Source organism: Eucyclogobius newberryi, unplaced genomic scaffold (assembly GCF_026437365.1).
Source record: "Eucyclogobius newberryi isolate DKJ021-1_F unplaced genomic scaffold, fEucNew1.0.hap1 SCAF_7, whole genome shotgun sequence".
NCBI classification, from domain to species: Eukaryota; Metazoa; Chordata; class Actinopteri; order Gobiiformes; family Gobiidae; genus Eucyclogobius; species Eucyclogobius newberryi.
In genome coordinates this window covers 31,764,414-31,787,214 of record NW_027316389.1, presented here as the reverse complement: position 1 = coordinate 31,787,214, position 22,801 = coordinate 31,764,414, and the positions used below count along the sequence as shown (strand labels likewise).

The following is a 22,801-nucleotide window of genomic DNA, read 5'->3' as shown; positions in this document are numbered from 1 at the left end:
TATCTTTTTCCTGACAATAAAAATACAAAATTCATATTTTGTAACTGGGTCAATATAAAAACATGCACTCAAATAGAGTTCAGATGAGTCTTTAATAAATGTGAATTGCTGCTCTTAATTTACAATAAACATTCCGTTAATCGTCTCGTGCCTGAGCGGGACACTAAAAAAATCAAATAAGACGATCGTACACAAGCACAACTCTTCTTCAAAAATATTTCCTTTTGGGAAATAGCAGGCGCCGTTCATAAGTGCGCAGACGAGGGCTTGATGAGAAATCTGGACAACACAGTAAATATAAACAGTCTCCTCGCAATCTCACCCTGGAGGAGAGAGGTGAATTATTACATTAATATGAACAACTATTAATAATCAGGACCAACACTCTCGCTCTCGCACGCGCACGCGCACGCGCACGCGCACACGCACACGCACACGCACACACACACACCTCTCTTTGCCCACTCCTCCATCTATATCTCCAGCCTTCCTGCCTCTAATCCTATCATGCGGGCAATAAGTGTATGCACCGTGAGCACATTTTCATTTCTGCGGTTGGTTTTCAGCGCGCCCAGAGGTGAGCCTTAATAAGGATCAATGGCACTTTATCTGGGACAGCACCCACTTCACAGCATGCAAATTACACAGCAAGCCTTAAAAAAAGCCAAATGGATTTAATTAAAAAATGTAGAACCACGGGCTCTGGAAATTCAATTAAAGGATTTATGCAAAGGTTGGCTAGCTTTTTGTGTTGCCGTTCCTGCTTATATAATGAGCTTTTCATATTAAAAATCAATAGGTAATCTGGGCGAGGGGATCGGCTGCTTATGTACATTTTTGAAATCAATTTGAAAAATAGTCCATCAGCCGCATGTCACAACAACGGAGCGGGGAGCAGCAGGGGTGTAGTGTCCGAATGTGGCGTCCAGGCTGGGGCAAAGAGCTATGGGACGCTATGGGACGCTATGAGACTCTATGGGGCTCTATGGGACGCTATGGGGCGCTATGGGGCGCTATGGGGCGCTATGGGGTCCTATGGGGTCCTATAGGGCGCTATGGGGCTCTATGGAACAGATGCAATGGTACAATTAGAAGAAGAATGTAACAGATGCGTGTTGTTCTTGAGATAATAAAAATATGGAAGTGGACTTTAGATATGTGCCAATAAAGAATGGAATTGAGAGGTCCAACTATCTTTCCAACTATCAGCTTTAATGGACTGTATAAAATTATGAACTAAAGTGCAGAAATATCCCTTATGAGGGTTGTCAAAAGTATCAAAAATCCCTTTCATTCTGAATTAGAATCAGAAAAAGTTTTAGTCCACAAACTAGGAATTTGCATCGGCCTCACAGTGCAACACAAAACACTGAGTTGGAAAAATAAGCTTTGGCTAAATATAAATACAACAATACACAGCATGGGCAGAATATTACAATAGATACATTGTTGTTGAGAAGTGTTCATGAGTCCAATGGCAGAGGGACAGACACCGTTGTTCTGGCAACAGGTTCTGGTGCTGGACCGTAGCGTCCTGCTCAGACCAGGTGCTCAGTCTGTGTCCATGTCCAGGGTGAGTTGTGGATGCAAACATGCTAAACCCACAAGAATTCTAAGTTATAGGTATTTCAGATGTTCTTTTGTCATTCGAAACCTCCCCGTACAGGCTGGACATTACAACAAGTATTAACTCCCACTGGCTTAAATGTCAGAAAAATAAACCTTTAAGACCATAAAACTATCTTTGAAAGAAAAGGACAGGGAGAAATTCTAAAGGGTGTGTGTTGTCCAGCCTTTGGCCTTCTGTGATCTCCTCCATTACAGCTCTCTCCCCTGACAGCAGGGGCCAGAGCCTCTGACCTGTGGCTCAGGGCTAATTTAGGCCGAACCTCGCTCACTCTCAGCCCAGACTCACACACGCCCGGCCGGGGGAGACGAGCTCTAATGGCCTCCCGGAGGTGTCTGCAGCCTGGAAGTGCCCCGTATAACGGCAACGCTTCACAACAAGAGGAGACGAGAGGCTGGGCAATGTCCCTTTGTTCCATGTGGTTTACCATATGGACAGTGGTGTGGATAAGTGCTTAACCTTTTCCTCATTTCTTTTTTTTTTTTTTGCATGCTTTGTCATACTTAAATTATTCAGATCATCAGATTTGGTTTTCTCAGAATAAAAAAAAACCTTCATCTAAAAACTGTTTCCTTGTGTTGTTTTTGACTAATATTTAAATTTGTTTGATGATTTGAAACATGTAAGTGTAACAAACTTGCAAAAAAATATATGTGTGATTTTCTAACTCACTGTTTGAATCAAGCCCTCCGAGGCGATTGCTGTTGTGATTTTGGAATGAACTAAACTGTGTGAATTGTGAAATATGGTTTCACTTTTCTTGAATGGGTGTGCTCACGGAGTAACACATTATTATGTGAGTTTAGCTTTCAAAGTGTTAAATAGTGGTTTAAGTCAGAGCAGAGTTGTCACATCATGTTTGAAATGTGCCTTGCCTCCATCTTATGTAACAGCCCCCTTTTGTGTAGAACCTTTAACATTTATTTCTGAACAAAACCCTTAAAATTGAAAATTACCCTGTGCTTTAAACTATGCATCTGGCTTAAACCAACTTAATTACTATGTCTGATAAGTCCATCTTTCACGCAACTAATGCATCAGTGCAGGTTCCACTTCTCCCAGATCTTTCACTAGGTTTTGTCAAGAGGGAAATCCACCAAGACAACAGGAGAACATGCAAACTCCTCATGTAAAGGCCCCACCCAGCCTGGAAATCCAAATCGCAAAAACCTCCAAAACAATCCAAGGTTCATAAGTGTCTTCTTAAAGCTCCTGTATTTGCTCCAGGAGCCGGCTGACTCCTCCCCTCCGCACAGGCCTGAGAGACTGACTCTATACAGTAGCAGACTGTCAGCATTTGATTGGTTCTTTATTGATCCAGACACGCTCTCCATCACATCAACTCATCCACAATAAAGCATTTACACACTTTTCCTGTGCAATGGAGCGCGTAACCAGGCCTGGAGCCATGCCTGCTGCGCGTGTGTGTCTGGGCATGTGCGCCTTTCCTTTAATGAAATGGTATCTGCACGGACAATAATCCCTGTAACAGGATTGGGCAGGAACACACATGTCAATACAGACAAATAGGATTGTATGTTTTTATCCAGCCCACTCCAACATGTCGGTCTTTCCTTATGACTCCTACAGGGAGTTTCAATCACACTTATTATTAATGGTATAAGAAGGTCCCAGGCTCGCTTATATTCTCTTTGTGAGAGGGTAGGTTTCCACCAGGTTCTCCATCAGATTTTAAACATAAACATCAGGTTAATCTAAGCAGGAACTCCTGCTCATGAACCTAGTTGGAGAAGGGTCCCCTGCTCTGTGCTGAGCTGCACTGTGGCTGCAACAGGTTACTTCAGCAGCAGTGAAGAGTGAGTCAAAACAGAGAACAATTTTTCCCATTGGGGCAGTATAAAAAAAGGGGCACACGCTGTAATATTTAGCTTTGCAGCTGAGAGATCATCACCCTCAGCAGTTATCCAGGAGGAGGAGTGTATTTTACGTAAAGCTGGGGTTCCCTTTCCTTGTGATGTTTTCAATATTTTCAATCCATCTTGTACTGCTCCACTGTCTGTGTTTGGGCTCCAGGCAGTGAATGACCTGTCCAATCACAGAGCGGTATTGTGGTTTGGTGGGCAGCCAAAGAAGAAGCCCCCACATTAACCAAAACACTTGGAGATGGTGACGGACACACGTTTAGCAGAAATGCAGACTGTTTTGTACATTTGTGGATGGGAAAAATGCTTTTCTCTCAACTAGATTTAGCAAAAGTATGATTTCCCTGCTGCTCTCACTTTGCCCAATCAGCTTGAAGTATAAACGTTCCACTTTTTCCTCAACATTTTCAGAGTCAATCTCGAATCAAGAGTGCTACACGTGTGATCGCTGCTGTCGTAGGGTTCACCGGCCACGACCGTGCCAAATGTCTCTCCATTTCCATTATAAAATCAAAAAAATTAAGGTGGTAAGCATGTACACTTTGAAGCGGTAGTTCATAATTTCATCTTTACAACCTTCCATTTGTTCTGATGAAAAAGACATTGAAGTTTCAGCCCGTTTTGTGTCATGAGGACCCTAATGAAAACATGTCCAACCTGCTTTACATCCTTCAGATTGTCGTGATGTGTGCATGGCCGATTGGGTGATTTTGTATCAGACCCGAGAGCAGAAAAGAGCCTGAGTTGAGAGAGGCGAGTCCCTGCAGAGTGCCTCCTAATCACCAGGAGGAGTCCATTACAGAAGCTTGGCAGGTCATCAGGAGCAGACAGAGGCACAGACAGAGAGCTGGGCCCTCTGCTCCTCTGCTCTGCACATGGCTGACCACTCTGACCACTCTGACCACTGAACACTAGCACTAACAGCACTTCACAGAGCTTGAACTTAGATCACACGCTGAAGCAGCAACAGTGTACAAAATATGTGGTCTCTGGCCTCAAGGTGGAGTTGGGCCTCGTCGCAAATGAACCTCTTTGGTCTCTATTGGAATGGTCAAAGGCAAATGGTGAAAATATCTATCAAGACATCAAGATTTTGTACATTTTTGCATAGAATGTTCTGGAATCTGGAAAGGCTCTCACTGAAAGCAATTGGCAAAAAGCAAAACGTCACAATAAATAATGCAAACTGATTGAACGAAACATTACAACACTTTTGTTAAATACAGGTGAGAGAAAAGAACAAACAGTGGGACAAGATGGATTCTGGGGACTTTGTGAACTCATGAGAAGTCATCTAGCTGTGCAGCGTGTTCTTATACATTACCAGAATGACATCTTTTTACACTTTGTCTCAACTCTAAACCCAATCATATAACATTACTATGAAAAGAGTAACTGATATGAAGCAGGTCTGAAGAGAGTCCTCAGATGTTAATAGTCTCCACTGCAGGTCTGGACCGCTCCCCCGAGTCCCTGCTCCATGTATCCAACAGTCAGTCTGGTCCCAGAGCTCCTGCCTGAACAGCCCCGCTCTAATCCCGCCTGCGCTGGTCAAAAGTTCAGCCTGTGCATATGTAAAAAGGTGGCCCTGTGCCCGAGGCGTGATCGGCGGTAAAATAATCACGCTAAAACACTGAGGAAGTGCAGGGACCGGGCTGAAACGGGCCCCTGGGGGTGAGGGAGGTGTCTGATTGGACCGGCTAAGAGACCCCTCCGCCCCTCCCTCGTGCTCTGCATTATAGCGGATGATGGCACCGCGCCTCTGTCTGGCCATACAGTGAGGCTATAGGTTTGAAGGGTATAGGCCCGGGCCAGCTGCTCCAGGCCTGGGGGTACGGCGACCATGAGGGAGCCATCAGTCAATCACCCAAATGTCAGCGGGTCGGCGTAAAGCGCAACAGGACGACAACTTCACAAAGGTTACGCCAACTAATAAGCATGCCACAGCACATAATGGAATGTATAGGACACGCGTGTACACAGCAAGACCAGACTAACAGCAGCTGACAGGAACCGGGCCCAGCGCAGATGCAAAACCACCGAAATATCCATTTGAAGTGAATATTTGAGTGTAATACGAGCTGGTTTGGATGCCAGAGCAGAAGGCGTGAGCTGCCCCCTTCACTTGAGTATTTATTCATCTGTATCAATTTAATAATACAATTAAGCAATATGATTTATGTTTATGTCCAATATTCTGCTATTTTGGCCCTGGTATCTGTACATGTATACAGTATGGGGTTAAAGTTGGCTCGTTATAATTATTTTACTTTATTATTATTTTCACAATTGTTTCACTTCCATGTTATTGCGGAATATAAAATGAAATACTTAAATACTTAAAAAGATACTAGTCCTACCACGGTGTGACAAAGGTCTGTGCTGTTGGTATTTATGTATTCAATTCATTCAGTAATTATACAATTCAAGTGATTAGTAAAACTAGGACTAAAAAAGCCTGAATAAAAGTCTGGTCAGGTAGTCATCTGGGGTCTTATTATAAAGCATGTGTACATACAAAAATGTTACATACATGACTTTACAGGTGGGAACGTGAAAGCCGGTCTACAAACTGTCTGTGAGAGATTTTAGAAACAAGGCAGAAAGTGATGTTACTCTCTGATTCATTCCAGCTGAAGTCCGCAATTCAGTCAGAATTAAACACAAAGTTTTAAAAATCAGACCTCTGAACAACATTTTCAAGCACGAGAAATTTCAGCTTCCATCTGGTAACCTTTCTCAATTCGCTTAGAAACGTTGTCCAGACGACTACGCTGACACCTACTGGACCATGAACCCCTGCTGGATGAAAGAAGTATTACATTAATGGCGCAATAGAAATTTTGGGATGATGTGAGGAAGATTCTAGATGTAAATCAAACCGTCTTGAGCTAAAAAAAAAACATTGTCCAGACTTTGAAAACTTTGCTTAAAATCAATTGACTTTACTTTAAAAAAAATAAAAAATAAAATAAAACACTGACTAAGCTTCAAATGTCGATCTCTTGAGAAGCATTATTATGTTTGGAGAAGACATTTATTTCAGACGCGATAAAACATCTGATCACAAAACTTCCAACTTGAGAATGATTTCTTTCCCGATGAGATAACTCCTCTTAGATCAGTGTCAATCATTTAACTGGTCCATCTAAATTGTAGCGGCGTGATAAGCCCGGGTAAGGACACGGGGCCGCCTCCCACTCTCCCATGCGCCGCGGTCACACCATCTCCCCGATAAGCACATCAAGGCGTGGGGAGGGAGCGCGGCGATGTTAGCCAGAGATAGTTTGGTTGATTAAAATGTCATGGCTCTTTATAGATGCCTTTCTCAACTCAGCAAAATGGAATCAGCGCGGCGCATCGATAGCGGAGTGGGCCGTGCTCGGCGCTAATGGAGAAGTTTGGAGAATGGAGACGACGACACAACACAACGGATGACACGGGCACAATATTTAGGGAGGAGGCTTAAGTGAGATTAAAGAAGGCGACAGATGTTTACAGTGATCCGAGCTGGGACGTTCTTTCAATAAGTGAACAGAGGTTGATTCTATGTCGATGACCTGCTTTGTGAATAATGTAGAATGGAACTTCCACGAGAAGGTTGGTACATAAAACTGTTCAAAAATCAAATCAATGTACGAATCATGAATCCTTTTTGAATCAAATCAAGCTCTTTACTTCCGACTCCAGGTCTGATTAAAAATCTGACATTGATCCAGAAGAATTGGCACAACAAAATTCAGTCTAGTAGCTTTTTTATTTGCCAGAGTAACATGTTTTTTTACTCTGGAGCCCTTTCTGTCACACCCTGTCTTTCTGTTGTACAATTATTTGGATTATGACTTGAAATGAATATCATAATTGTAGTTTCTGCTTGAGATCAATACTATATTAATCTCCAACATAGACTGACAGAAAGCTTTATCTTAACACTTACACTGCTCTGTTATGGGTTTGTAGTAAAATAGGGCTGTGGATGTCTAAACATAATTTCTATAGCTAATAAACAGTGGAGTTTGTAGTCATTTTAAATCATAGTTCGTATCTTATGAACAGAGGCAGTCGAAGTGTGGCGCAGAAAGAGGTGCTGCTCTATGTGTATTTTGGGGAAAAGCATGAAAATCTGCCCAAAACATTGGTTCAAAAGTATCGGCAGAGCTGATCAGATCGGTCCAATGGAAATGGCTCCGACGATTAAGGACTGACATTGTAACTGACATAAGCACAATGGAAACAATCACATCTGTACTGGTTTGAATATGGACAAATCGATTCTTTAGATGCCACCCCTTTATTTTATAATTATCTTCTGTAACTACCTTATGTTCACAGTGGTTCTGTTTTTTTGTTTTATGTTCAAAAAAAAGGGGGAAAAAATACATTTAAAAAATGCAATAAATGTATGCAAAACTAAAGCGAAGAAAACACAAGTGCGTATGACAGGTTTAGACATCACACTAGAGACACACATTAGCATAAAAAAAACTAACTTTTTTTACATTCCAAAGATTAATTAAACAAAATAAAGTCGCTCTAGATGAGGATGCAGGTGTGCAGTAGGACGCAGGGAATGATTGACATGTGGGAGAACAACTTGGCTGTCCACGCCACGAGGAAATGAGACTCAGATTGCGCGCCAAAAATCCTCTATTATTCCTTTAACTATGTTTTAGTTTAATGGGCCGTCAAACCTGTAGGGGGCACTTTAACCTTTTTACATTGCTCACATGTATTCAACAAGCAACAGCATGCGTCACTTGGATCCTTCCTAAATACCTTGAACCCTCCCTCCTCTCAGACTGGGCCTCTCCGTCTCCCTCAGTCTGCGCCCGGCCGGTCCAGCTGTACATCACTCACCTGCACGTCCGTAAATCAACGCTCTTCTTTAAATGAGCCGGGGTTATTTGCGCTGGAACGCACTCCGGTGGGGGGGCGCTTGATTGTTTTTTTGGACAGCGCTTTCTGCTTATGTCTGCATCCCACAACAATCTCTGCGGATCCCGGAAGCGTACGCCGGCAATTAACCCGATAGCATCTTCATATCCCCGCAACCAATAACTGAAATAATATCACTGTTTTATTAAGCCTGTAATGTGGGGGCAGAGGCGGGGGAGGGGCTTATCAACTTCTTATTTCGAGCGCACGCCGGTGTGTTTTTGTATGTGGTCGTTATCTGAAAGAGTTGGGGCTAATCGCAGCGTCAGCAAGCAGGATTTTTAATTATAAAATCTACCTTTGTCCAATAATATTTACCAACATCTGCGTCACGATTAGTCAAGAGTGGAAAAGTCACTGGCCTGTTCTGGAGATGGAATCGTTTCGCTAATTGCATCCGAAATGTAACACGCCCATTTGGCTCAGACATACGCAGAGCTGGAGATGAGAAGTTTTTTACGTATGTTATCAAGGGACTGTGAGAATCTGAAAACAAGGGACCAAAAGTCTCACGTCTGCATCAGATAAAAGCAGAAGGTTCCATCTGGAGCACATGAAAACTGACATTTTGTTGTGAAGTAAATCTGTACAAAAAAATCTGTATGTGTGTTAGGGCTGCACGATTTTGGAAGAAGATGAATATGCGCATTGTAAACAAGACCAGGAACATTAACATTTGAAAAAAGACTGAAATATGAACTTGACGTCTGGACTATAGGTACAAAAAAAAAATTCTATAAAAGAAGTCCCAATTTGACTAAATATACAAGTAGGGATGCCACAATATCAAATTTTAGTGTTACCATAGTGACCGGCTTTGCATACTTTTACTTTTTGAAAGACAAAAACAGTCAGATAAAAAAGTTATTTACATTTAGGTATTTTTTTTTGGGCTTCATATTGAACAAAAAATACTTTGATTTAGCTTCTAAAATGGTCACGGCTATTATTTTTTGGTTCTCACAATTAATCATATTTATCGATTAACCCAATAATTGTGACATCCCTACATACAAGTAAATAAATTGTGATTTTGATTAAATTGTGATTTATTGTGCAGCACTAATGTGAGTCATCAAAAACAATATACAATCAAATATAGTCAGAGGATTAATTGATTTAGATTTTTGTTTTGTTTTTTGTAATATTTCTCTGATCAATCAGCAATTAATTACTCAACAAAAAAATATGATCAAATGACATGAGAACAAATGCTCACGTCTGTAGAAGCGATAACACAATATCAATTATTATCAATCATGTTAGTGAAGAAATGATTATTCACAATTACTGACCAAACAACAGTGAAATCCTTCATTCACTTTCACATTGTCTAATATCATTTACATTATACTTTTTGAATGATGCAGTGAAGAGCCAGACAAAAAGCATTTTGAGTGTAAGTCTATATTATTGGATTAGCCTATGGATTAAACTGAAATAATCATTTTTGAATCAAACATTCTCACAGTTTACAGAATTCACAAAGATAGGAACTAAGGAATAAGTCAAAAGAAAAACAATTTAAATCTGCTATGGGATAAAAATAAAAATAAGTCTTGTCTTTGCTATAAGACAAAAACAAATTTAAAATAGGCTTAATATGTACACTTATTCATATATTTGATTTTTTAAAAGTTCTGTCAACTAAAAAAACTCAAAATTTTTCACTTACAATTCCAACACTTATCACATGCTAAGAGCGGAGCGCAAAGGTCATTTTGAAAGACCTACTTAGTCTAGTTTAGCTGTGGAACCAGCCTCGATCTCGCCAACAAACACACTTGACCAATCTGCGCCCGACTCGCAGCGCCTGAGCGTTCAAACAAGCCTGTAAATGACAAGCGGGATTGTGGCCGTAAATGAAAGATGGTGACAGGAATATAGTCAAATGTTGGAAATGTTGGCGGTGGCATTTTGAGAAAGGTGCTGAGGAGCGCTTCTTGCGAGCCGTGAGACGGAGGAGCAGGCGGGAGAGACGAATGACAGCCCGCGGCCTCGTGTCTGTCAAAAGTGATGGATCAGAACAACGCGGTGTGAAAACTCCGGCGCGTGTCACATTCCCCCTTCAGTCACAACACTAAATTGATAAAGTATGAAGAGCAGCTAATGGAAAGGATGTAATAGTGGAAGTAAAGCATATATTAGGCAGAGGTATGGAGCCCAAAGGGGGAGTGGAGCCGTCCTTACAAGGCTCAGAACGGAGTGAGATCGATGAAGAGAAGGGAGCTATGTCCAAAAGAGATGGAATTAAATATGTGTACGCAGTAGGCCTATAGACCACAACACACTGACAACACACGGTACATTAGAACTTATTTAACCTTAACCGGTATTGACTACAAACCTGAATACCTCAGAAGGCCGACGTTATAAGAAAAGTACAAATACTGACCTCCAAATATGGAAATGCAGTGGTACAAACTTGGCATCACTGTCTGCAGGAGAGCTTCAAATGTCCGTCAAAAAGTCTCCAAAATCACCCATTTGAAGTAAAAGCAGAGCCAGTTTTATTCAAGTAATAAAGATATATTGTGAAAGCAGCTCATAGGGTCAAAATGAGATCTGAATCTTATTAAAAAGCGCTTTATCCGCGATCTAGGAAGTAACTCTGGTTCTCTGTTCGCACAATGTTGATTTTGTTGACGTCTAAACTTTACTATCTCACTGCGGTGAATAATTAGGATGTTAGGACTGTGCTAGGAAAGTGAGGGAAACATTTGGAGCGCTGCAAACCAATACAAAATTCTGTTTTTCACAATCAGATACACTGCCTTTAAAGAAGCCAATAATAACAGCTGTATATTATTACAATGTATTAAATCTGCAGCTGTTGTTGGCCCTTACATTCTTGAAGCTTAAAATGGCATTACTATCTTACTATTATTTTCTATTGTTATTTTTTTCCACGTGAACTTACAGAGATAAAACTGGTGTCCAAACTACACGTCTTTGTTAAATATTGGAGAAGTGTGTATTTGACCAGACAGGGACCCGTGTGCAGCTTCTTCCTCATACGAACATGCTAAAAAACACTTTCTTTCAACGTTAAATCTCTGAATATGAACTACAAGCCTTCAACAGAACATCTCTTTTTGTACTTTGACAAACACATGCTCGTGTCTTCGCTGCTACAGTCGAAGTTCTGACAAAAACAAGATGGAGACATTCCCTTTGTGTTCCTCCTGAGGGGAAAGACATGGTAAAACACAGACAGATCCCTCATGCCGTTAGCAGTCCTGGGTGCACCGCTGTATATCTGCGTGGGTTTTGTGGTGCTTTTAGTGTAACCTAATAGTCGCAGTACACACACGTGGAGTAGACTTGGGGAGAAGATGGGGAAGAGTTGTCTGGAGTTAAATATACAAGGACAGGAGGAAACGGAAAACAAACCACTGAATATCACGGGTGAAAGATACACTCTCCCTGAGCGCTAAAGAAATACTTTCCTGCTCCGCCATGAACAGGCCAAAAACAACACAGAGCAGTGCACGTGTCGGCAGAAGAAGAAGAAGTGTGACTGGTGACGAGCGATCATATGTATCATAAAATATACTGTGTTGTCATGATGAAAGTAAATGAATATAGAATTTATACATATTTATACTGTACATCTAAAGCTATGGTATGTCGAATTTGTCTTTAAACATTCAGCCAAACATGACTTCTCTGTCCCCAGATAAACATGTTCAAAAACAGCTTTTACTGAGAACAATAATGTAATGTCAATTTATTGTTAATTACAAAAACATATGATGGACAAGGTGTTTGTTATAATCTAGAGTTTTGGATCTCACGAAAGGTTCAGTTGTGTGATTGTAGTTTTTTTTTTTTAAACCATCAAAAGTGAACGCATCTGTTTTTTTGTCCTGAGTAATGTTACTCTCAAAGACCTTTGTTTTAGCCATTACAGTATTCTTATTGCATGTCGACTGCTCAATGTAATAAAAGCAAAGATATATTGAATAGAATTGCATTGTACCTTTAAAACAACTGTAGGTCCCTGCTAGACTTTGATATATTTGACCAGAGTACAAAGAGTAGTTCTGATACACTACACAAATACTGCCAAACCAAGACTCTCAACTTACAATCCGGTAAAATTAAACAAACTGGCTGCACACAAACAGGATAATTCATGACAACAAATAATAATTGAAACTAAGCATTATGTTTTAATGTGTTGACGGATCATATTCAGCAGCCGCTAAGAATAAATTAGACAGAAAAGCCCTTTAACTCAAGTGGCCTTCTCAACACCACACAGAAGAGCTCGCCCTGAGTCGTACCCAGCACTCACGATAAGCAACAGTTCTGTGCGGCTAAGTCACCAAAAAGCATCAAAGTGAAAGCTAGTGATGGATGCATGGACACTTTGTGAAGCGGTTCAGCAGTGCCAACACAATGACAAGAGTAACAAGAAGATACATTCCCAGATAAAGCGCAAACATCCAATATCGAACACTTATACTTCCACGAATCGACTGAACGTTCAAAATCGCACAGGCCGAGTGGAGACTTACCATGGACTTAGTGAAGGGCCGGGCCAGTGTGAAGAGGAAGGTCATAAGCCACCAGCTCCTGTGGATGGCCGTGTACATCATGTTCCCAGGGTGCACGGCGTTGCAGGTGACTCCGAGCGGGGACAGGCGGCGGTGGAGCTCGCTGCTGAACAGGAGGTTGCACAGTTTGGCGCGGTTGTAGGCCAGCATGGACCAATAGTTCTTCTTTGGCGGCGAGAGGAGGGCGAGGTCAACTTTACCGCACGAGTCGGTCAGATCGGTGAACCTGAAGAGCACGAGGGGGTCAGTCGCAGTCACAGGTGAGAGCCACAACACAGTAGTGGTATTTGATGAAACAAGAGTAATCGTGACATGTGATTTATAATTCAAACGTTAATGGAATTGGAAGGACAAAACATTAAATATTTGGCCAAATACAAAGCAATTACCGTATTTTTCAGATTATAAACTGCAACTTTTTACATAGTTTTGGCCGGGGTACGATTTATACTCCATAGCGACTTATAGTCCGAAAAATACGGTAGTAAAGAAGTACCGTATTTTCCGGACTATAAGTAGCACCAGCCAAAAAAGGCATAATAGAGAAGAAAAAAAAAAAAAAAAAGTTGCACTGGAGTATGAAATAAGGTTGCAAGTGTGAAAATGACAAGTATAAGTAGATAACTATGAAAAAAGGTGCGACTTATAGTCCAGAAAATACGATAAAAAGAAAATACAAAATACAACCGTTCAAATAATTAAATTTGGTCACTTAGACTTACTCACAGTTAGAAGAGTAACTTAAAAAAGTAAAAGTACTGTTTAAAACTCAAGCAGTAGTAAACAAAAATGCACAGTTCTGATAACGTTATTGAGCAGTGTTGTCCCAAAAAGTTTGCAATCAAATTTAGAGTTTGTTTAGAGGAAGTTTTCGCCAAATTTGGATTTAATTTTATTTTTGAGTCTTCCACTTTATCCGGAAACCTAAAAAAAACTTTTAAAAAACCACCTTGTGCGATAGCAGTAGTTACAGTCACAGTTTTATCGGGGCGGCCCAGGCTGGCAGATGCGCAGCGCTCCTAGCACACAAATCAAAGCGGTGACATAATGTTCTTTAATTGCTTGCGACAGCGCTGTTAAACTCCAGATGTTTGACAAGGCCCCTAAACATTACACTACTTGTTGTTATTATGCCTCGGCGCTGCAATATCACCGCGCACATGCTCAAAAGTCCTCCTCTGCTGCCGGTGAGCGCTGGCTGCACGCGGGACACATTCTACATATTAATCCAGTCATTAGGAAACAACCAATCAAAATGTCACCTGCTTTCCTTGTTGTGATTTTACAAGCTGGCTGCCTCTTGTTTACTGTCGCCCGCCGCAACATCCGCGCTCCGCTAAATTACAACATCTGCAGGCTTTTCATCTCGTGTGCGGCAACTTCACGACTGCTTGGTCAAGTAGAGGTTGATAAATCAGGCGGGCTCCCGAAATCAGGCGCTTTTGGGGCTGTTATTGTAAAATGGTTTGCAAATTGTGGTTAAAAGATGTGTGGTGTGAAATTTTGTGGAGAGCCGTTGAGTAAAATAAAGTTTTAGTGCAGCATGTAACTGCCACGAATGACCGATTGGCATTTTTGTCTGGTTGCATTTCCCACTCGTGTAATAGATTTAATGTGAGCCTCATTAGCAATAGCAATGTCAGCATACATGAATTTAAAATGAATATATCGAGGTCCTTTTGAACATCAGGCAGATAATTAGATTAGCTTTGGTGTTGTTGGATTTCTTTTTATATTAGTGTCTTAAAAAAAAAACGTCACGACAGGAATTGGACAGGATTTGGTAGGACCGCCTTAAGCTTTATTACAGCACATTCACAGTTTCAATAAGCTTAGAGGACCTACTGTATTTTGCTTAGTTGAATCAAAGTGTTGACTTTTTTTGGACAGACAGTGTACTATGAAACGTTATAATTGATTGGCAAAAGTTGAATCGCTAATACTATTAAGAATTACGGCTGGGCGATATATGCCTGGGAACTCAATCAGATCCGTGCAATCAGATTAGTTTATGGCAGTGATGAGTGTGAAACAGGATGACATTTTACCATTTAGAACTAAATCAAACTTCTCTCACCTCAGATTAACAGCGTTTTGAGCTTCACTCAATGACTCTTCAGGAATTCATTCTCTCTTTTTTCCTTTTCTTTATAAGCAGCCATATTTATCTTGATATGGATAGACCATGCATGTCCCTGATTGGCTAATCAACCTGTCAATCACGGCCATCTGAACTCGGGGAGATGAAAACTCTGACGTAACTGATATCTGTATAAAAACACTAAAATATGGGCGATATGGAAAATATTCATATTGATCAATCTCAAATTCATTTTTTTCTGGCTCGAAGACTTGTAATGTGAAATGGGGAGAGAGAGAGGATAGAGACATTTGGCAAATCGATTCCCGGCCGTGACTCGATTTGTGCGACGCCTTGAACCAGCGCACCACCAACAAGCAACAAGTTTTTCTTATTTATCAAAAAATAAAATAAATTGTAATATTAATTGTTCATGAAATAATAAAAATATATAAAATGTCCTCCTCCAAACCACCTTTTACTGCTTGAGCATTGGCTGTTGACACCTCGATTAAAAAAGACCAAAGCTGATCACTGACGATTAGAAATGACTGTTTAATTGCCTGCCAGCCCTTAAACAAATGCATTAAAAGTATATATAGAAGTGTGCATATTTTGTGCTCTATAAATATATTTTAAGAAGGACAGTGTCTTCGCCTGTATCTGTTGGAATTGTCAGTGTATTGGCTCAATCCCACTGTAAGCTCCTGTGCTGGGAACAACTGATAAAGTGTCCAGCCATTAGCCCGTCCCCTATAGGTCAGTGCTGCAGCCGCCAACAAGGGGCTTAGGGAATACAATATGCTGCAGGGCCAGAGGTCGCACACTGGCTTTGGAGGGCGAGCTAAGTGAATCAACCCTAACACAAACAAAACGGGAAAGCCTTCAATAGATGTAATATAAGTCTGAAATGAGCTGGGCAGAATGGAAGATGTCACAGGAGATAGTCCGCTGGTGTGGGATTCACTGTCCCGCTTAACCTGGCTCTGAGGCACGAGGCCCCAGATTTGGGGAGTGTGAGAACATTGAAGAGTATTTTGATGCAATGATGTCAGTTAAGATTTTTTAAAGACATTGCGAGCAGAGTTGGTTTAGTGAAAGGATTTAGTCACAACATGCTAGATTATATATTACTTCTCTCATCTCTGTTAGGCCATGAGCAAATTGGTCAGGACCACTAGGATAAGATCAAGAAAAGATATAGGCGATATACCGCAATTTTCTTGGAGCCCGATCACGATTTCATGTAAAAGTATACAGCAACCCTGTCAGAGATGAGCTCAACCCTGTCAGAGATGAGCTCAACCCTGTCAGAGATGAGCTCAACCCTGTCAGAGATGAGCTCAACCCTGTCAGAGATGAGCTCAGAGTAGAGAAGCTGCTCCTCCAGAGAGAGTCCAGTCGACAACGGCCTGGACGCCTCCCAGGGAAGGTGTTAAAGAGGTGTCCCACTGGGAGGGGGCTAGAGGTAGGAAGTAAAGTGCTTTGTGTGTTCATTTTTACCTGTGAAACAACTAACAGAGGTGGTCAAGAAGTCCGCTGTGCATGGGTTTCAGAGTGATGAGAATCTAGTGCGGTGGTGATAGCAATTAACAATAAAAAATAATATATGTATGCACTATACTATTTATAAACGCATATATATAGCACTTAGCAACTTGGCAAGTCTGGGAAGATTTGAGGGACTCCGGACCCAGTCATTTTTCCTTGGTATTGGCCCTCAAAATCAAGAGAATTTGATGTAACTCCTGGTGGCATCGGCTGGCAAACTGATCAAGTTTGAGCAACGGGCAGAGATAGAGAATTTTGTGTCAATGAATGTCAATGTTTTGAATAGAAACGGTCCACAACATATCGCCTGAAAACGTAAAGCTGAAACTATTCATCACAATCCTGCAGTACTGAAGTTTTTAGTACTACACATTCTCTTTAGTCTTTTTTCTCTTGTTTTCACCATTTCCTCCAAACTTCCACAAAATCGCAGTTTTTTTATAGCATTACATCAATCAAACCTTGTCAATACTTGTCCGTACAGTTCCTTCTCCCGCTCACAGTGGAGCTCTGGAGTATAACAGTCCTCTGACCCGAGTGAATGGGAGTGTAAGGCCTGTCCTCTCATGCATGTCTGTGTGGATTACAGCGCTCACTGCTGCGTGTATGATCCAGGCTTGAAGGACTAGAATAACTTGTATGTTCTCCCGCTCTCAGGTCAGACAGAGCATGGCCGTCTGACTGACTTGAGCCTGGATCAATGACTTCAACACTGTCAGGACATGGAGGCTGAGGAACGCCACCAGATATGCAGCTGACTGCTGTATGACAAGCAATACACAAAATATGATAATCTCATTGTGGAATATATCCAAATATTGAGTCACAATTGTGCAGTAGGCGCCTGCCTTAATGGACTTATAGTATGCCTTCTTTGTATTGTTAAAGGCTCGAGTACTTTAGATGAGGCTTCTCAGAGTTTAAAATAACTGAAAGCATACATCTCTTTATACCTGTGAGGTGATCCCTCCTCAGGATTTGTGTTAGCAATAGCACTCCATCTACTGGCAGCTGAGGGAAATACCATGGTGAAATAAAGAAAAGCTAGCTTCCCTGAACATGGACTTTAAAACAACACAGAAGAACTCAAAGCTCTACCTGTGATCGTCATAAATCTGGGGAATTGAAGCTAAATACAACTCCAGGTATGTTTGGTAATGAGGGAACAATGTTCTGACATTATTAAAAGCTCAAATGTGCATTATGCACATGTGTGCTTTGTGTCTTCAACACAGCAATACAATCATGGTTGATGTAGTTCTATCAACTATTTAGCAACGCCACTCCGAACAAAACAATACAGTTTACAACCTGATATGTTGTCAATATTGTTAGATCCACTCAGCGTAAAGGGGATGTGCAGGGAACATCAGTGATTGGTTTGCATGTGAGTATTTGCATCATTGAGTCGGGGGTAAAGAACATTATTCAGTTGTAGTGGCTAAACAAGGTAAACATAATTTCCTATCTTTTCCCAGTGTATTGTGCAGAGTTTAGTTTGAGCGCAGAGCGAGCTGGGAAAGAGTAGATGGAGGAGAGGGGCTGAGTCAGGGGGTCAGACAGAAGGAGCAGATACTTGATCAAAGTAAATTTTAGCTGATAAGTCCATCCATCATGTTGATGATACGTTTAATTTATAGTGACAGCGTGTGGAGGGAAATGAGTTTTCAGTGAGTGAGGCTGTCATGTTTGACAATACACATTAAGTCTGATCAATCCGTTTGGAGGCGGAACCAGTGAACGCCGCACGCACTTACTGCATGGATGAACCCCGAGTTATTGCACTGCGCTACTTTGGGACGTTATGGATTAAACTCAGAGTTGTGCTGAAATGGTTGAAGGATACAGTGGACTATTGCCACTTCACTTTCTAACTTAACTTCAATAGTTCTGTTTCAATTAGTTTGTTTATTAGTTATGTTAATTGTATTCACTAACCTGTGAATACAGAGGTCCCTGTTAAAGGTGCACAATGGATTATTTTCTAGAGAGGGTCTGCCCCCTGCTTAGTTCAATGGAGATGAAATTGTGTTGCCTGAAATGTATCTGCCATTTATTCATTTACATCAAAAAACCCTTGAAGTAAATTATCATACATTCTTACTGTAAGCAGGGTCACTTCTCCACACATCTGACTTGTGACCATAAAAGTAAACTATTATCTTCATATACTTGAACAGTAATCATTGGAGTTATATAACCAGAAAAGTCCCACTAAGATTCAGAATCTGTTTGACGGAGGAGTGCAGCTTCCTGGTCAAGGGTTCATGTTTAAAGTGGTTTGCTGAGACACAGGAATAATGACCATGACACGGCCAAAGGTCCTTCCTGTGTCAACAGTCACATATATTGTAAGTGCTGTGTGTTATACAGTCAGGGAAAGTGGGACGAGTTTGGGATGGGACGAGTTTGGGATGGGACGAGTTAGGGATGGGACGAGTTAGGGATGGGACGAGTTTGGGATGGGACGAGTTTGGGATGGGACGAGTTAGGGATGGAGCGAGTTTGGGATGGGACGAGTTTGGGATGGGACGAGTTTGGGATGGGACGAGTTTGGGATGGGACGAGTTAGGGGTGGGACAAGTTAGGGGTGGGACAAGGTAGGGGTGGGACAAGTTAGGGGTGGGATGAGTTAGGGGTGGGACGAGTTAGGGATGGGAGGAGACATCAACATATCTTGTGTATTAAAATTAGGAGATTTTGGCATAATTTATAGTAGATTTCATAGATTTTTTGTTCTTTATATTTAGTTAGATGCTGCAGTGAAATACAAAACTAGTTATTTTCCCCCAAATGCCTTCCTAACATCCCAAACCGCTAGAGGTTTGTAAGCACTTTTCACTACTTCCAGTGACCAGAGTCCAGTGTCACAGTAAAGCTAACAACAACTGCTAGCAGCACACACTTTACGGAGAATATTGGTGCATTCAGTCGTCCTCGGACCTCAGAGCTTAGTGTGTGAACCTGCTCCTGTATTTTAGTTCATCGCATACAGACCCAAGATACATTTCCACATGTCTTTAATTTTGCGGCACAAGCTCTTGTTCCACCCCACAGTGAGACTCGTTTCCCATTTCAGCCGTAAACTTTAACTCCAAAGTAAAAAGGATCCTAAACTTTCAGCAGTGTCCGCTAACGTCTGCTTTACCTGTGTGACTCCGAGGACACGACCACCACGCGGGCCGGAGCCGAGCGGCGCAGCACCTCCTCCAGGCACTGCACCAGGAGGAAGTGTCCCAGGTGGCAGGTCTGGAAGGTGCTCTCCAAACCGTCTTCTGTCTGGCTCCAGGGCTGGGTGCACACGGCCGCGTTGCACACCAGGATGTGCAGGGGCCTACGACAGACACAGCGGGGAGAATAAACACAGGTTTGTAAAGTTATTGATTAGAACTCGAGAGGAGGACTAAAAATATAGCTAAAACGGAGGGAGGGAATCAAACAGAGCGATTGGGCACAACTGTTTGGGAGCGGAACGCAGGTGTTTTGTTGCAGTGTGTGTCGGCCTGTTAATATAAGGTTTAGAGTGCTTTTCCCCTGGCCTCTGCGCTGGCACCGGACCAACAGTAACAGAGAAATCCATTTTGGGAGAAAAAAGTAACTGTGGAGTGTTGAAGGCCTTCAGATTGGCTATAATGTCATTTCATTCATCTATTATGATTTTCTGAGCAAAACCAGCAACCGAAAACGGTTAACACGATCCACAGCTGAATAAAAAAAACATTCCTGTTCTAAAAAGGTAAATAAAATAGAGAAATGCACAGAATTGCTCTGAATAAAACCCAATAGCTTTAGGTATTTTTTGGGAATAAAACAAATGCCAAGTGGACAAAAGCTGAGATATGATGAAGCGCCATGAAAATGCAGCAAAACAAAACTACAAAATGTGTTTAAAAGTAGTCATCAGATCAATGTTTTACAGAGAAGTGTGTCCTGTTCGAGACTTTTTAAACCAAAGCAGGCTACACACGGTTCCTCTAAACTCACATTTCTAATCAGTTTTGAAAGTAACGGGAATGAAAAGCTGGCTCGATTCTGCAGATCATCAAAACCATCAAACCAGCCAAACTCTGGACTATCCTTCATCTTAAAGCCGCCGCTCGCTCCATTTTCTGAAACCTCCCGTTCCAATGGCACTTGCATGACTGAGGCACAAACACTACTCAGCGTTGTCTCACGTTGCAGCCTCCGACAAGGCTTTCCTCTCTTTGTTAATGTGGATATGATAGAGGTTTTGAGTGCGTCTCCCCACGGCGCTGCGGCTCCTGTAGCTACAGAACATGGCTGGCAGCCTTCCAACGCCAACAACACGCTGGAAAGCAATCTCCCACCATTTCAGCACCCAAGAGTGGAGGGCTAATGGTGCTGATACACTCTGCCTGTAACACAAACCACTGACACATCTATGAGCGGAAAAGACTTGTCATGGTATAAAAAGACTTCATTCTGGGGCCAGAAAAGGTTGTGTTCTGGAATTGGATGTTGTCAAAATGAAGGGCAGGTAGTCATACTTATCTCTGAACGATGGGCATTGTTTTAAAAGAGACCTATTACGCTAAATCAATGTTTAAATACAACTGACAAGGGGAGTCATTACAACATAGTTAGTGATGCAAGCAAATGTTTGAGTAACCTTATTTATCGTTGCATGGCAGACGGCATTGCTCTGATAATTCCAGTTTTCCCTTACGGCTCAAACACACCAACTGCTCTGTCTACTGTAGTAGTGATACATAGCATAGAAAAGACTTATTAATCCATCAGAATGTACAGGAAAACGTGTCCACAAAGTTTAAAGCCACAAAACCACAGCGGAAACACTGCCATAACCTTAAATCAGAGTGTGAAGAACAGCCAGTGTGAAGAACAGACAGTTGGTATAATCACTCATTTGTCAAAGCAATGAGGTTCATCTCTGCTATAAAGTAGATTTATTTGTGTAAAATGTCCAATGTTCATGTGACCAAAAAGTCAACAATGCACAAATTCTCTGGGAGGCCAGAAAACGGCTTTTTAGTCTGTGTAAAACTTATTTTCACTGGAGGTTGGCAGCCCTGTGTTCACTAATACAACCAGAAGAAGGATTACGCTTACGAAATAAGCTGAATAGAATTGTTTTTCAGATTCTAGAATGTGATGATGTCATGACCTCAGATGGGGACAAGAGCCAGATTTCCCTATTGATAACATTGTATTTTGTTGTGAAATATCTAAAAGGTAAATTCAAAGATTATATTATAACAAAAAACTGCATTTTAACAGTAATCATTTTAGCTGCCCCCATCTGTATTACATATTATTGGCCTGTAAAATGTTGTGAAGTCATCTGAGAACCAGCAATTGCATGAAAATATATCCTATCCTATCATATCATATTTAATCATATCAAGACTGGGCTATATCGAGGTGCATATTGTATTGTTGTGACGCTTGGATCAAGAGAAGTATTGTGTTGCCAGGTACCAGAGGATAACCAGCCCTATCACACAACAGAAGTCGGCAGATCTGTTTTTATCAAGTCATTTTCGAACCAATATTGGCCTTATCTCAACTGCTTCACTTCCCTACACATACACATTATCAATTCTACATGAAATATACTAAGGGATTCTACAAAGCTCGGTTAAAACCTTTGGAATCTGCAGAATCCTGACCTTTTGTCTCAATTTGAAACTTATTTGAAAATGATGATGCAAAACATTAGACGTTCGCTTTGCAAAGACACACAAAGGAGAGGCAGGAGCTTGTGTGTTACTCAAAAGGAGCTTGCCGGATTGGTCAAGGCAGAGAGATCCTTGTATAGGTGACAGCGCCGCTCCAGCGAACTCGAAAGCGCAGTAACACAGGCGAACAATCCAAACACACCCCACCAATTTTTAATTTCTTCCATTAGAATTAATTATGAGGCCGAAGGCAATTTGTGTACCCTGTGTTTAAGGCTGCCGACTGGATTAATTAAAAACTGGATGCTGGAAAATTAATGTGTGAATTGTTATGCCTTGCTATAATGAGCCGTCCCATGCTATTACATAGGAGGGTAGTGTACGATCACCTTCAGGCCTGCGAACACACAAGGTTCATTAAAGAGCACAAACCAAGTCACAAGTCAACTTAAAGAACGCCCAACTCAGCACATTTTAAAGAGGCGCAGTAACAACGAGCTGCT

The 22,801-nt window shown here is 41.6% G+C and overlaps 1 protein-coding gene across 1 annotated transcript in view; it reads right to left on the bottom strand.

Annotated features, from left to right (window-relative positions):
- Positions 1-22,801, bottom strand: part of wwox (WW domain containing oxidoreductase) — a 91,346-nt gene that overhangs the window by 3,906 nt on the left and 64,639 nt on the right. The window contains exons 8-9 of the mRNA XM_072434442.1: positions 19,787-19,972; positions 12,969-13,233 (exon numbers count right to left, since the gene is read on the bottom strand). Of these exons, the coding sequence (XP_072290543.1) occupies positions 12,969-13,233; positions 19,787-19,972 (451 nt within the window). The remainder of the gene's footprint in view (positions 1-12,968; positions 13,234-19,786; positions 19,973-22,801) is intronic.